The 16,578-nt window shown below is 39.4% G+C and overlaps 1 protein-coding gene across 7 annotated transcripts in view; it reads right to left on the bottom strand.

The window, feature by feature from the left end:
- Window positions 1-882: 882 nt before the first annotated feature.
- The window catches only part of CUNH4orf50 (chromosome unknown C4orf50 homolog), an 86,614-nt gene continuing 70,918 nt past the window's right edge, over window positions 883-16,578 (bottom strand). For 6 of the 7 annotated variants that reach the window (XM_039728850.1, XM_039728845.1, XM_039728849.1 and 3 more), the window contains one exon: window positions 883-5,133. Coding sequence is in view for 2 of the 7 variants with exons in the window: in XM_039728849.1 (XP_039584783.1) it covers window positions 5,080-5,133 (54 nt within the window). In the remaining 5 variants the exon portion in view is untranslated. The remainder of the gene's footprint in view (window positions 5,134-16,578) is intronic. The other variant, XM_039728847.1, reaches the window with a different exon arrangement.

A 16,578-nucleotide genomic window follows, 5' to 3' on the forward strand; every position in this document is an offset into this window, starting at 1 on the left:
TTCTCTTGCAGACAGTGCATCTCATCCTGTTTTGACATTGCTTGATGAAAAGAGGACTGAACTTGATTGAAAGTGCACCATCTTCCTATAGGACCTTTATTCCAAATAGACTAGATGAGTGATAGCAGCAAACCTAGAGACTTGCTTCACACTACAAAACCTACTGGATAAAAGCCCAACAAGAAGGGTGTCACATACCTTGGCTTCATTTGTAGCTGAGCTCTTCTTCCAACAGCATGAACATCATGAGTTAGAACAGAACTTCCCTGGTGCAGGGCCTTAGAGAATGTGCAATGTACATTTTGCACCTATTTTTTGTTATTGTGCGTTTTACAACAGAATCCTTGGACCAAAAAAGCATGAACAATCCAAAGGGAATGCATGTGAGAGACACGAGTTCCCCTTCTTCCAGAGGAGTGACTGGAGTTGCCAAGTTGCAGTCAGTCTCCCTGTCTGCTCTGTGGGACTGCTGTACCTCTGCCAGCAGTGTCCTCCTCCCCCCACAAACCCCATCCCATGGATTGGTGATTTGAACTGTCTCCTGACATACAGGAACTGTGAATCCAAAACACAGCTACGAGCTGGGGACGGCTCAGGTTACCCACTTCATGAGCAGTGATACAGCCCATAGCATTCTGCCAACTCATATTCATTCCATTAACTCAGCAGAAGCTGAATGGCAGCTCCTCCATCAAAAGGAGCAAGAGCTCGGGTGTAACAATTTCCTTACCCTGTTAGAAGATCAGGTGGCCCCTTCCTCAAAACTGAGACTTCCTGGGTTGCTATCCATGGATACAGTTGTATATAAAACTGTATTTCAGAAGCTCTGTCACCATTTTAAAGTTAAAATAATAAAATTATAATGTTTTTAATTTAAAATATGCATACATTTAATATACAAAATTATACAAATTATACATTTAGCTAACATAGAAAAATACATCTTGTTAACAAGATAAAATGTCAACATATCTTACATAATTTGTGAGAGTTACAAATCTGTGATCATCAAGTAGACTTTGTGACTTCATTACAATTCTGTATCCTCCTAGTTACACTGAATATTAATACATATGTACAGTTGATATCAATGGCAAATGTCTTAGAGTGGAAATCTTTGCTGAAGAGTTATCCAGAAAGTTTTAATGAAACAGTTAAAATATGAGTGGCCTCTTTTATACTATTGAAGCTTCTCACATAGCCAGAACTAATGTGACACCCAGTGGCAGGGTGGTCATGGGTCAGAGTTTAAACTTTTTGCATTTATTTACAAACACCCCTCCCTCCCCAGTCTAACTGCGCCACCTGCTCAATAAGTATCACAACATAAATCCCAGCTTTTTTTGTGCATTCTTTGGTACCTCTTCAAATGGATCTAAATTTGTGGCCCTAACAACTGCTCTTCATGACTTCTGGTTACCACTCCTCTGTTGGCTGTGCAAAAGTGTGAAACAGTTGTTGCACAGCACTAGAGCTCACAAGGCAAGACCTCCATACTTTATTCATCCCAGATTAGTCATAAATACCTCAGGAGGTGGGGAAATATTTTTGTTTCAGTCAACAAATATGTGCAGCAAGTCTTCACTCCTTATTTAATTTACATGGTTTCCTTTTCCAAGTTCCAAACAAAAGACAGAAGTGTAAAGTTATAAATGAGCTATAAAAATCTGTTTCATGCTGGGCCTTGTCTTACATACTGGGAGCCACGTAATGATTTTCTTTTAACTATTTACAAATTCTTTAAAACTTGCTTGTCATCACAGGGAGCAAAACAGAAGACCACCACCAGTCTGATTTTCAGGCCTTCTTTTTTTTTTTTTTTTTTTTTTTTATTTAGCTCTGTACCAACAAATTGTTCTTAATTCCTAGAAGATAAAATTCACTCATGAGTTAAAAGCTTATTCAGCTTTTCCTAAGAGCTGCTTAGGACCATCAGTGAGTGATATATGAATTGCCTCATGCAGGCTTTTTTGGCACTGGAGTGGTTTTCATCTGTTAGTTACATTTTCCCTCTTTTTGAAAAATACCACAGTTCAGAGAGTAGAGAAATGTAGTTGTTTGGCATCGGTTCGTGCACACTGCACAGGAACCTCTCACATTGGAATTTACATTTGCATATTCATATTCCCAAAGCAAGAGTCCACATTACACACAGAAACAATGGTGAACAGAGATTTATACCACAGATTTATACCCAGAAACTCCAAATCAAGGCAGGTGTCCAAAACTACTAATCTCTCTTTTCCTCTCCTACAACATTAAAGAGAACATGATACCCACATATCTACCACATCTGAGAATTTCTTAAGCCAAGTAGAAGCAAGCATGAAATCTTGGTCCCAAGAAACCCCATGGAAATTTGCCAGTCACTTCAATGATAAAGCATTTAGTCCAGTATATTTAAGCTTTCTCCATTTTTTGTGGGTTTTTTCTGCCTTTAACTGCAACTTGCAACTTTCCTAGTATGGATCCCAACTGTAGAATTTAAGTCAGCTATATTTTTAGATGATATCCTAGACAAGAAATAGTATGCTGTCTTTCCTAACATTTCTACAGGGGCAAAAATTCCTGTCCATAATCCCATGGCTACTGATTTCTAATGCAAATATATTTAGAGCCAAAGGCACAAGATATTTTAAAGGAATTCTTTTAAAGCAGGAAAGAGGTTTGAACAAGTTTCTGTAATCCTAGGGCCTGTTACCCCTCTGCCTCCTTAAGGCACTAAAGGATTTCCAAAGGATTAGTGGCAAAACCCAGCATGCACATGTCCCTCCCTCCACCCCATAACCACAGTAAATTCAAATATTAAAAACCTTCATGGGCAAATACAGGTAGATTTATGAAACACAAAAATCAGAGTTTCCACTTTTCAAAAGGCCACAAGGACAAACATCAGCCATGCTTTAGCAGGCAGCTTATCCTGGGAACTCTGCTGTGTATGTGACACATTTCCCAGCAACTCCATTATTCTGAATATAACGTGGTTATCACGCCAGAGTCAATCATTGTACTTGCAGCATTTGCCAACCATAGTGGTGTGAAGAACAGAATTTGGGATTTAAAGGTCATTTAAGGAGCAACCTGTAAGCTGTATTTTCAATATCCTCCAATGGTCTATACAGTAAAGTATACATAAATAAGTGAACTGCCAAAGAAACCATATTTTCCATGTAACATTGCCCATCTTGTCTAATTAGGGTGACAGAAGGAGATTGCATTTACTCACAGAACTTAGCAGCATCTTAATTTTGACTAAAGAATTTGGCCAAAACAATGTTGTGCATATAAAGCAATCAGAACAAAGCGCCCAATTTTTCATTCTCTGAAGATTTACCATGAAATGACAATACACATAAAGCTCTGGTAACTCTACCACAGACAGCACATTAAACAAGTTAACTTCTGCTTAGTGAAAGATACTCAGACTCTCTAACAAGTAGACAACACTTTTCACCGTAAGGCAACTAGAAAATAATAACTAGGCTCTCTGTCTTAGCTAGCAATCTCACGTGAAAAGTTTACTGCTTTCTTCCAGTGATTTGAGGTAAAGTTGGGGTTTTAGTTCCCAATTCTCAGCCACATGAAACACATCCACTGGTCTATCAATGTAATTAATAAGAAGACTTTTCCAATATTGGTTGGACAATTTTCATATGAGGAGGTGGTAGAATTTCAAGAATTTCAATGAATTTCAAGAATTTATATGTGGCACAAACCACGAAGAAAGAAGAGTGTTCTACATTCCTTACACTAATTGTTCTAAAATGAAACCAAAAGGCAGAAATCTTAAGATGTTACAAAATGGATAGCTTCATTATCAACATTTATAATTTATAGTGGGAGATTTTGCATAAATACTAGGAAAGAGGCCTGATATTTTAGTTCAACACTTAATTCAGAAGAAAGAAGTAGGGTTTAATTGCCTGAGTGTTGTAGAAATTATGTATGTTTTCATGTGGATAGTATGCAAATGGATAGAAACCTACACATATGTCATTGCTTTATTTTAGGAACTTGTAGTTAAGCTTCATGTTACCATGACAACATGTCATCCTGTTACTAATTGTAATCTAGAAATGCACATTACATTAATCTGATTTGGGATTCCACGGTTTATTCTTCTTCTGCTTCCTTTCAAAGGATATCTGTAATTACTGGGCAACTACGCATTGTAAAGACAGCACATCCTAGCAGTTAGCTCGTTAAAAAAGAAAAAGGGAAATACAAGTCATAAAACAGTTATCAAAGCTGAAAGTGCATCACAATGTAAGAGTTGGAGAGCAGCTGCTGCCATCCAGGTCAGCATGAGTATTGCCACTGACTCAACTGCCTGTGCCTCTAGTTACAGAATGGATCCACAGGACTCCTTAGGTCCAGGTCTGGTGCCTGCACTCCCATCTCCTGCCTTCCCAAAGGGTGCTCAGAGGTGAACAGTAGGGCTGTGGAGTGTAATCTGTATTGGGCAGCATGGTTGCAAAATGTGTTTGCGTCATTCGTGCTGCTGCCAGCCAGAGTGCACAAACATTCCTGTTTCAGGAGAAGCATGTGTGCCTGCAAGTGCTTTATCTGAAAGTTAAATTCAGTGTGGCCTATTCATGTGGTTGAAATACTCAGAGTATCAGGACAGAGCACTTTGATGTTCCAAGTGCCTCTCAGCACACATGAAGTTCATTCCCAATTCCAACTTACCCTTGTAAAAATGCCATTCTGTCTCATTTGCTAAACAAGTTTGTACCCTCAAGTATCACATCCTCAGATATACTAAACATCCCAACTCAGATCAAAGGCTCTTTCAGGAATGCTCAAAGCCACACAAGGCTGAAGATACTGCATATCCACATAAGCAGACCCATGAAGATGGAGATTGTGCTTAACTTGGTAATTGCTTTAAAATGCAAATACTGAGATCCCAAGAAAACAAAACAAAACTCAGACTCAAACCACACTTTGGCTTGGTGTGCATGGCCAGCTTCCACTACAGCAGGTGGCTAAAATGGCGGTGCAGATGGCAACTTAGGACAACTTCTCACTTTTTCCCATAATGGAGCAGCTGCAGTCACCTTCAGGCCAAACCACATTTCATCCATCCTTCAGAGCTCTACTGCTTCTTCTGTGTGACTGATGCAGTCTTCCCTGGACAAGAGGAAGGAGGAGGAAAAAAAAAGGAAGGGAAAAAAAAGACAAAAGCGTAAGGTAAGTATCTGTATTTTCACAGTTTAAGGAATTGTGTGTTATTCATCCAAGGTCAAAATAAAGCATTTGGGAAACAGTGTGCCCAGGTGCTTCCATACAAACACAGCATAATGGCAGCACATTGTAGAAACTGAATACATTGAGACATTCTCCTATCATTTACTGATTTAGGTGAAAAGCACATTCCATGCTTTTTTCCCCCTTTTTCCTACTCCTTCTTGTACACAAGACAAACTTCCATTCATCAGTATGGAAATAAACATCCTCTGCCATCTTCCCAACACCATTCCATAACCCACTTGGCAGGGATCTACAGAAGTCTCATGGATAAAGTTCAACTCATGGGATGACAGCCATCACAATTCCAACTTTCCAAGCAAGTCCTGTTTCTATGACTCTTCTCAGAGAAATACTCAACATTTGCATCCTTCCTCAGATATTAAATTTCAAATCCTGCAAAACATTTTTTCAGGCTTTACAATTGCCAGCAAGGCTGTCATTATTATTGTTGAACCTCACCAGTGATGCACTGCCTGCATGCTTATCTCTGGCTAAAACTTGATACTGGAGAAATACACATCTTAGTACATCAGGAGTACAGGAAATAATAATAGCATAGAAAATTTTGTTAAAAATATTATACTGCAATTATTATTATAATAAATGGCTGGTAATTAACTGTCATTACTAAAATGCATCCCAGTCACCAACATGCCCCTCAAAAGAGAATAATTAAAAATCAAGAAAAAAGAGAGTCTTTATGGCTTATACTTCAGGATGTAAAGATTGTTCCAAGCATGAAGAACAGAAATTAAGAAAAATCCTGAGGAGCAAGGCAAAGTAATAAAGGGGAGGACATTATTTTTGGAGAAGCAGCTAGATTGATTATTGTAGGACATAAAACCAGTGAGATATGCAAGAGTCAGTCACTGATCCAGTGGAGTATCAGCTGGGCAGGAGTACATCAAGGATTCCTAGGGATGAGAGGCATTTAGAGCCCTTGCATACTCTCTAGTTCAGCTCTCCATCCTGGATCAGAAACTGGTAAATGTTCAGTCTTGCTTTTCATTTAAAACAACACCAGAAGCTTTCTGCAGCCTTCATAAGACATCATACATTAATTCTGCTTCTGTTGTAGGTGCATCCAAACAAAATTTGTTTTGGAATTCCTTCTCTTTGCATCATTTAGGAGAGTCCAGGCTGTACTGCAAACAAAGAAAATCCATTGCAGTTCATTCTTATCTCCCGGTGAAGAAAGGGAACACCACTAGAATCTCCATAGATCACCTTCTTTTTGATAAATGTCTTTGTAGCCTAAGTGCAATCAAAACAACACCCAAGACACTTTCAGCTTTTGCTGTCCACACCTTCCAAGGATTTTTCAGGACATCAGGTACTTTTTAAATTCTAATTAACATCACAAAGAGAAGTATGGCTTAGTACCAGCAGAGCTAGCCTTGTATTTTGGGATAGCCTGAAACACGGCCCTGTCTCTTCCAGTCATACATAAGTCTTTTTCCTGTGATCCTATTGCTGTGCACAGGCTCTGGGGAGGATCAGGAGGGTGAGTCTCTAGGTTCTCCTAAAATTTACCTTCATTTTAGAAGACAGAGAGGTTGCAATTTTAGTTCCTCAACTGGTTGCAGAGGAGCTAGCCACTGTTACCAGCTGTCAGTTTATCAACTTGTTCAAAAGCAAGAATGTCCCTAAAGTATGAGGGATAGTTGCCATGGAAAACTATGCTTGAAAAAGCTATCATTGAAAACTGGTGTGGCCAGAATAATGGAAATTTGATTTAAACGTCATTAATTCAATGAACTTACTTTTTTTTGCACTTTAGTGATCATAACTTTTGTTATCCATCAATTTAAATCTAAACTAAGTTCTCTAATTTTCCAAAACTGGGGTTAAAGAATATTTGTCAAACATGCACTGCTAGACTAAGAAAATTTACAAATGTAAAATCATTATTTGCATAATATTTCCTTCAATTTTTATTAAATTTTTTCTTGAAACATTAACTGCCAATTATTCTGTCTCATTTTGTCAGACTCTTCACTTCCTCTTTCACATTCTTTTCATTCTTTTTCTATCCTTTCTCCTTATGTGGATTATTCACCCCTTTCTTTCATTGTCTACCCAAAGCCCTCCTCATTTTGTCAGACTCTTCACTTTCTCTTTCACATTCTTTTAATTCTCTTTTTCTATCCTTGCTCCTTATGTGGATTATTCACCCCTTTCTTTCATTGTCTACCCAAAGCCTTTATGAAACCTTGTGCTCCTTGCAGTTTTTATATCTCTGACAAATTTATCCTCCACCATTCTCTTATTCTTTTTTTTTTCATATCACTTATCTAACTGAGAAGTGTGGAACATAAACCGCTACTGAATTGTTTTGTAATTACTCTGGTCAGGGAGGAATTCTCTCTTATGAAATGCTTGAGGAAAATAAGAAAGTTCTTCATGATGTTACTTTACCAAAGAAAAGTATTGATCAAGCATTTCCAGGCCTCAAGCACAAAGGTGCAGTTTCCAACCATGCATCACAGAGATTAAAAACTAGCTGAGTCTTATCAATACTGCACCTAAGAGTTTCAGCATGGGTATTTCTGATGCTCAGAAATTTGCTGGCCTCCCCTTCTTTGGTAGGACTGAAGCACATGGGTGATCAACGATGTGGAGGCTGGGCTTGTGCTCCTTCACATCACAAGCAAAATCAATTTTAGTCACCAACACAAAAAACTGCTAAGGTTTTGTGTAGAAGGTCATTAAACAAAACTGATTTCTCTGTGACATTGGAACCTCAAAGGAAACCTTGAAACATAAAAGTGATGACAGTGCACTGCTCTCTAAGCCAGGACCAAATAATTTCCAGTGTAACAAAGGTCAGTGATCCATATTCATGCACTCATTTGATGTTCCTCAATCTTTTGCCACCTCTGGGAGGCACCAGCATTTCTTTGTTCTAGCTGCTCTCAGTCCATCACATCTGTACTTGTTCATCCTCTACCGAGTATCAGCAAATTGTAAGACCACAGGAAAAACCTCAGAAGGTCATTTAGATCAGCCTACTCAGAGTAGAGTCAGTTCCAAAGTCAGAGCAGTTTGTCCAGGGTTTACCTAATCAAAGCTTGAAAAACTCCTGGGGTGGAGAATGCACAGCCTTCCTGGGATCCTGTCCCACTGCTGGGGTGTCCTCATGAGGGAAATGCTTTTCCTATATGCAGCCTGCACTTCTCTTGTTTCATGTTATGCCCACTGTGTCTCACCCTCTCACCACGCATCACTGTGAAGGGCCTGACTCTCTCTGCTCCATGGTTCTGTGTTTCCCAGTTGCTTCCTCACAGTTTCAGGAAGGCTGTTGTGAGGTGTCCCCAAAGCTGGCTCCTCCCCAGGTGAACCAGCCTAGACCCCTCAGCCTTTTCTCACAGGACAAGCGGTCTGCTCCCTCAAGTATCTAAAATAGCATTTTTAAGGAAGCTCAGAGAGCTCATACTGTTGGAAAACAACTACTGCTGACCACCTCCTAGAGACAGCTGTCCTGCTGGACTGCTCCACTCCAATCAGCTCCCTAGAGAGCAGAGCTCTGTGCCCACTGCCAGGGGCCATGGTCTCCATCCCCTGCAGACCACAAGGTGGATGGATGAATTCTTCCTAACATTACGAAGGCACAGCAATAAAAGCTTTGCTAAAACTTTCAGAGTGTGCACCAAAGTTGGAAAGGAACAAGCCAATATAGAGACTTTAAAGACAAACAACATCTGGAAGGAAGAAAACAAAGAGCTGCAGGACTGTATACACAATCCTAAAATCTCTGTGGCATCTTCAGAGAGTGTCTGTGCTCATTTGGATTGGAAAAGACTTTTCAGATCATTGAGCCAACCTGTAATGAAGGCACACAAAAGATTTGAAATTAAATAGTTCCTTCCATTTAGAAGACAGAGATAGTAAAGGAGGTTATTATTTTATTTTGGTCATCTGAAAGACAACATGAGACATGGTGATAGCACTGTAAAAACACGCTTAAATGATGCCTGATATCTGAAGTTTGGGTTTGGGTGGTGGACCATCATGCACTTCTAACTGTCCAAGTGTGACTTCGGAATATCACTTAATGCATATTTGGGACATTTCCCCAGTGTAGCCCAGCATTAAACATCTCAAGTCAGCAGTGGCTGCTCAGTACCTCAGCCCTGATGTGCAGGATGAGAAACACCACATTTCCATTGGTTTGTAGCACCAGAGATATTTAAAGTAAAGAAACAGCAAAATTCAAGGAATTAATAAAATTGCTTTATATTCAACAAAGAAATGCATATTTTTGCTATTTGTGAAAAAATATTTGAAGAAGATCCTATGCAACACTTAAAAAGAGTTTCTGCTGTAAATATAAAAGAAGTACTCTGCTGTGCCTCTGCCCTTATCAAGGGTCACAAATTATCCTTTCTGTAAAACCACTGAAGCACCACTGGTTTCTATCACTATGTAGGAGCTACAGTAGCACAAATGAGAGAAAATGGCAGGCAAGAGGGCTTGTGCTATTCTTTAATATATTATAATGTAATAATGGATATTTTACTTGGTCTAACTTATATAATCATTAGCATCCAGTCATTTTATTTATTTTAGTAGAAATTAATTACAGAAAATCAATGTGTCTGTGGCAAGCACACACTTTAATAGAACATTATCTACTATAAATTGTTTAATATGAGTTTTATAGTACCTTGTTTTAAAATATAAACATCTTCATTTAGAAAAATTTTGATTACTTGCAAATCAGAAAACTGGAAAAAAAGAAAGTGGTTACAAGAAAAGAAAGGTTGCAAAGCTGCATTTTGCAATAATACACATGGATCCCACAGCTGTTTGGTAAAGAAATTATATATAACTGAGAGCATGGTCTTTACAAAAACATTTGATTTCTGTGCTTGTTAAAAAAAAAAAAAAAGAAGATTAAATAGTATTCAGTGTCATCTTCTCATTCACAAATTGCTGCTTCTAAAATGCATTTCTACTTAATGGATTCACTTTGCAGCTCAAGAGGTGTGAATCTCATTAAAGTCTCAATGAAGACATATCGATCCCAAGCATAACCAATGACCAACAGAGCTTGCCTATATCTCAGAGGAAAGGAATTGCATCCCAGGGGAAAAAACCCAACGACCAACTAACCAACCATGAATGCTGAAAACCACAAATAAATTATGTTGTCTTCTGTTAGAAAATAATATTATATATTTCTGCATTCTTGTGCTTAATAAAGGTATTAAATACTAGAAAAGGTTACATATATATAGATCTCATTCAACATAATTTCTCTGGCTTTATGTCAGTTTCTTTCATGTTAAACTAATGGTGTAATTCTGGAAAAATGCATTCATGAATGATAAATGAGCCTTGTCTTACTCAACTCTATGGAAAATACATTATTTTCATTAACAGTAGAATATGGTTAATATACAACAATACAAGCAGTGCTGCTATTTAATGCTACAGAGCTCTTCATAAAAATGTCACACACACAGAGACTCATTTTCACATGGCTTGGAGAAGAACAACTTAGAAGTCTTAGTTAAGGCTTGGTAGCCATAGTGAAGAGGACCTGCAAATGTGAATCTTAGAAATGTGCATGGACAGTTAACTCACTGCTGTGATGAATGTCACTCTGGGAGTTAGTTTCTTCTGTTAATGGCCTATCTATCTATCAAAAATATATTTACTTTCAAAAATGTCTTCTAGAACAATATGCCTTGTTCTGCATCCTTTGCAGCTCTGAGTTGCAAATGCTTACAGAAGATCCCTGATGTCTAACCTCCAGCTCATCAAATATTCCACAACTTTGCAGGCAGGCAGCAGTAACATACATACACCCTTCTGAGATACCCAAAACCTCCAACATGCAGCCAAGGATAGCTAGCTTGCCAAGAGGCTTAGGGTGAAACGTGCTGATATGAGGCAGTTCAGCAATTTAAAATGACAGACTAGGAAACTTTGATCACAGATTGTTGGAACACACACATAAAAAAGGAAAAACCAGCTGGATTAGTTAACTCACTGTTGTGATGAATGTCACTCTGGGAGTTAATTTCTTCTGTTAATGGCCTGTCTATCTATCGAAAATATATTTACTTTCAAAAATGTCTTCTAGAACAATATGCCTGCAATCCTTTGCAGCTCTGAGTTGCAAATGCTTACAGAAGATCCCTGATGTCTAACCTCCAGCTCATCAAATATTCCACAACTTTGCAGGCAGGCAGCAGTAACATACATACACCCTTCTGAGATACCCAAAACCTCCAACATGCAGCCAAGGATAGCTAGCTTGCCAAGAGGCTTAGGGTGAAACGTGCTGATATGAGGCAGTTCAGCAATTTAAAATGACAGACTAGGAAACTTTGATCACAGATTGTTGGAACACACACATAAAAAAGGAAAAACCAGCTGGATTTTTTTAAGATAGTCTTCACCCAGTGCTAGTCCTTACCAAAGAGTGGCCTTATTCCAATTTAAAATAAGAAACAATTAAAACATCTTTGTATTCAAAGGAACTTCCACAGGATTCCATTTACTTTGCTGATCTGATTTTCCTATAATGGCACTGCCTCATTTAGACAGCTTGAAGCCTTTATTAGCCTTGAAAGCATAACAGCATTTATTAAATGCAGGCGCTTTTTTGTGGTAAATTATGCATATGAACTTAATGTTATTTACATTTCTCCCATTAAGACAATCATAACAGATTTAAAGGCTAATGTAAATGAGTTAACATCATACTACAGAGGCAGTAACAGTGTGACATGTCCAAATACAATGGCAGAGTGGTACCTTCTGTGTAGCAGGCACGTTGCTTTTGAGAACCATCTCCCAACAATAATGTAACCCAGAACAATGAAAAAGCAAATTTCAGAAGGATTATCTTATCAAGTCAAAAATGAAGAAAACCTCCATCATGTGCATGTTTTGCTGAGGTTAAAGAAGTGATTATTATCAAGAAATTACCTACAGTAACAGCCAGAAGGAACAGCCCACAACAAATACTTCACTGTTTGCCTTAGTACTGTGATGCATCCAGTTGCAACACAGTGTTCCTTCTCTCATGGTGCTGAGAATGTAACAGACAGGTTGACCCAGAAGAGTCCCACAGCCTCCCTTCCTTGTATCTGATATAATTCACTGTTTGCCTTAGTACTGTAATAGATCTAGTTACAACACGGTGTTCCTTCCAGTGCTGAGAATGTAACAGACAGGTTGGCCCAGAAGAGTCCCACAGCCTCCCTTCCTTGAAAAAAATGCAATAAAAGTGTGTTCAATTTAGTTAATTTCACATCCTTCCCCATTCAGTTTCTCAGGGAGGCACCTTTAACCAAGAAATCATCACGATAAGATGTGTACAACACATCTTGTGTTCCAATTCCCCAAATATACAGACTGCAGCATCAGTCAGCAGACTGACCTTGCATCATATTAATTGCCTCCTCTCCTATTGCTGGCAATGTGCAGTATCAAGCTCACAGAGCAGCTGTAGAACACCACTGGAACAGATACATTTGCAATAGGTAGCAGCCATGAACCTTGTAAGTATAGCCATGATATCATGAAAAACCTGCTGGGATTGAAGAGCACAAATTGTGAGCAGGACAAAATAAGGCCCTTGGAAGTGGAGGCTGTTTGAGCCCTTCAGTCTCTGGAACATTCTACCTCCTTCCTAGATGAGCCTGCCAGGCACTTCTCCTCACATCTGCATGGTAACAGCTGCACACAAGACTGAGGGCTGTACTCATCTGAGGCACAGCACCCTTTGGGCCAGAGGGGCTATCAGTGATGCTGCAACTGCAGACCTGCCCATTGTCCTTCAGGAATTTTAATTATCTGAAAAGCACTGCAAATATCCTATAGAAAACCATTAATTTAAATTATTTGACTTATGGGAAGTCAGAGGCTTTTTTTTTTAAGTCAAGGTCATTAAGAATAGCTCTCTCAATATGAGACAAGATTTTATGACTCACAGGAGACTGGAAAAATCAGCAGCAACACTGCATATTTAAAATATAATGTTTAGTCATCAAAGACACTTCCAGAGTTATTGCCTCCTCCTTAGACACATTTTTTTTAATTGCTACAACAGAGCTGCAGCAGTAACAAAGAAATATCTTTCCCTAAAATGCACAGTCATAGGAGTAACTGATCAGCAGGTCTGCCTTGCTGCTATCAGCCTAAGACAAACAGGCAAGTGAATTCACATTTCAGCAATGCATTTTTCACCTCACAGCCTCTCCAACTATGCAGGGAATAATGATGTATATGCATCCAGAGCAAAATAAGCAACATCCGAAGAAGAGCATTTCTAGATGCTCTGCATCCCATAGCAAAACCTTAGGAAGACACAAATATTTGAACATTACTGTTTTGTTTTGTTTTCCTTGCCTGATCTTTACAAAGTCCTGACAAATGCCAGAATAACTGCTAGAGTAGGTCAGATTTTAATTTTTTAAAATAGTAATCAAAGCACTATCATTACATGTCTGTGAGCTAATCACATGCTTTCTGTTCCCAGATGAACCCACTGCAGATTGGTGTGTCAGCCCGCACAGCCCTGTCAGACACACGCAGAGGATGCACAGCCATGGCTCCAGGATCAGGAGAGTGATGGTGCTTTTGAACACCCCGTGGTAGAGCCACACACCTCCCTTGTCACTTCCAAAGCCTCCAGACCAACAGTGAATCTTGCTCAGCCACAGAACTCTAAACACTGCAGAGTTTAATAACTGCAACACATTGCAGTTAACTTGCAGTTACTGCAACATATTTTAATGTACCACCAACAGTAAAAGCCTAGATGGTTTTATCACTAATTAAACTCCTTGGAAATTATTCAGTAAAAGAAAAACATCTGCTACTCCCATTGATATTTACAGATGCAAATCAAGTTTCCCTGGTCCAGCTTTAACCCTGTGATGGAGGATTCAGCATGCAGCATATGACCTACATAGCAGGAATTCGAACTTTGTTATAATGCTGTCCCCCTGAGCACTGAAAAATTTAGAAATCAGACAAGATGAACACAGTGGCCCAGATTCTCTCTGTCATTTGGGCAATTTTGCATTGCATCATTAGTCCTAATTCACCCTGCAGGGGCCACAGTCATGACAGTGAGCCAGAGGGCCCATCATCCTCCAGCTCTGTGTCTAGGAAAAGCAAGAGGATGCCCACCTTCCAGGGCTCCCCAGCTGCTAAAACATCACTCTGCAGCTGTAGATTATAAATATAAATTACAGCAGCCTTTAGGATGCTATAACTCACATCAGCACTATCTACTGAATTTTGAGTACATGCTTGGGGCTCACGTGTGCCCAGAAAATTCTCCTGTGCACACTGTTTGAACCAGTATCTCTACTCAGACACAGACCTCAGGGTCAATCCTAAAGCAAGCATGGGAAAAAGGGAAAAAACACAGGCTAACAACATGTATTTCATCTACTTTGCCAGCACCATCATTCTAGCCACTATGTCAGTCAAGAGCCTTCCTGGAATAATCACACCTTCCAATACCTTCAGGACAGCTGGGGTTTGTAGGCCATCTGACTACAGGCAGCCTAGTGCTGTGTGAAGAGCTGCAGGTGACCCATATCCCAACTTCAAAGATCCTGGAATAGTGTAAATATTTCTTTGTCCTCTCCTCTGCCTCACTGAGCTTTATACCCATGATATCAGCAACAAAGGGGTGCAGGACCTCCAGGAGCAGATGCTGACACATTAGGATTTCTGTGTGGGGTTACTAAAAGTGGTCAGAAACATTTTTAATGGCACATTTGACTTTGATGACACTGCAGAAATCACACCCAATTTCCTGCCAGGTTCTTTTCCCTGTACTTCAAGTGTATTCCTGACAAGTTGACAGAGAGTGGGAGTTAGAAAGAAGTTATTGCTCCAGGATTATCTCAGAGATTGCAGAGCTCCTAAGCTGCTGGCTCCTCTACAGATCTCATTAGGCAGGATGCCAAGAAACTCACAGCAGAGTATCTCTGCCCATCAACTCCAAGGCTGCCAGCTCTCTGTTAGCTCACCAGGCAGAAAGAAAAGAAGCAAGAGCCTGGATGCCCTGGAAATGTGTAACTCCTTGGCACCCTAGGCAGCCAGAGGATCCAGACAGAATTCCTCAAGCTGGGGACCACAGAGCCTGATGTCCCTAGTTCTAGATATCATTACCTTTGGACTAGATGATTGTCGTATTAGGTCCCTTCCAACAGAAAATCTATTTTATTCACTAAGAATGGAAAAAATACTAATTTTCATTTCAAATCAGAATACAGTCAAATTAAACAAATCCATTAAAATCCTCTGCAAATTGGCACAAACTTTTTTCATGCTGCACCACTTGAATAATAGGCTGTTATGACTGGTGTACAACACAACTTCTGGTCCAATTCCCCAAATATACAGACTGTAGCATTAGTCAGCAGACTGACCTTGCATCATATTTACTGCCTCCTCTCCTATCCTCTTTGTCCCAAGTATTTGAGCCCTCCCAATTTAAATTTAAAAACCAAGGCCTTAGGGAATAACATGTTTTGTGGAGTTTCCCATTGTAAACATACCTGGATTTTCTATCTTCATGTAAGCTAAATTGAATAGGATTTATTTTTCTGAAACTCCTATTACCACAAAGCCCCATATGCAGGTCAGCAGGCTTATGTAACAGTGATGCAGCTGGCTCTCTGTCCCACATAAGTAAGGCACAATATGCTGTGACTGCTACCTAACCTTGTGCACTGCTCGTCAAAGGCTCATATCCATCTTTTTTTTTTTTTTCCTGTTAAGGGAGACCCATGGAAACCACAGTCTTCCAAAGACCATAATCATTAACATGTTCCCCACAGGGTGCTTCCAAACAGACACACTGGATCATTTTCATGAGGCTTTTTTTTTTCTTTTTTCTTTTTTTATTTTTAAAATTCACTAGTGCTCATCCATTCAAGTTAGTTTTGTTTCTGGAAATAAGGTATTTTGATTTAATTAATATTAGTTGTATTTTAATATAATCTTTTAAACTTGTTATCTTGTGAGTTCACTCCAGCACATATTCTTGCAGCTGCTTCTTGTTCTGCATTTTCCTTTGACCTTTTTCATTTTGTCACACATCCACCAGTCACCCAGTGAAATGCTCATGGAAGTGGTCAGGGATTCATACATGTATGTCCAGAGGGCACAGCATGGAATAGTCTGTCCAGCCTCAGATGTTGTAAAAATCTTCTCTCCATTAAAACTAGGTCAAGGTATCTTGCAGGGGACAGGACACAAGGCCCAGCTCTCATGCTGAGAGGAAGCATGCCCAGATCCATGACACACTCATACATACTTGAGAACAGCAAATTTGGCCTACTG

The sequence above is a fragment of the Passer montanus genome, unplaced genomic scaffold (genome assembly GCF_014805655.1).
Source record: "Passer montanus isolate IOZ18808 unplaced genomic scaffold, ASM1480565v1 scaffold67, whole genome shotgun sequence".
Lineage (NCBI taxonomy): Eukaryota > Metazoa > Chordata > Aves > Passeriformes > Passeridae > Passer > Passer montanus.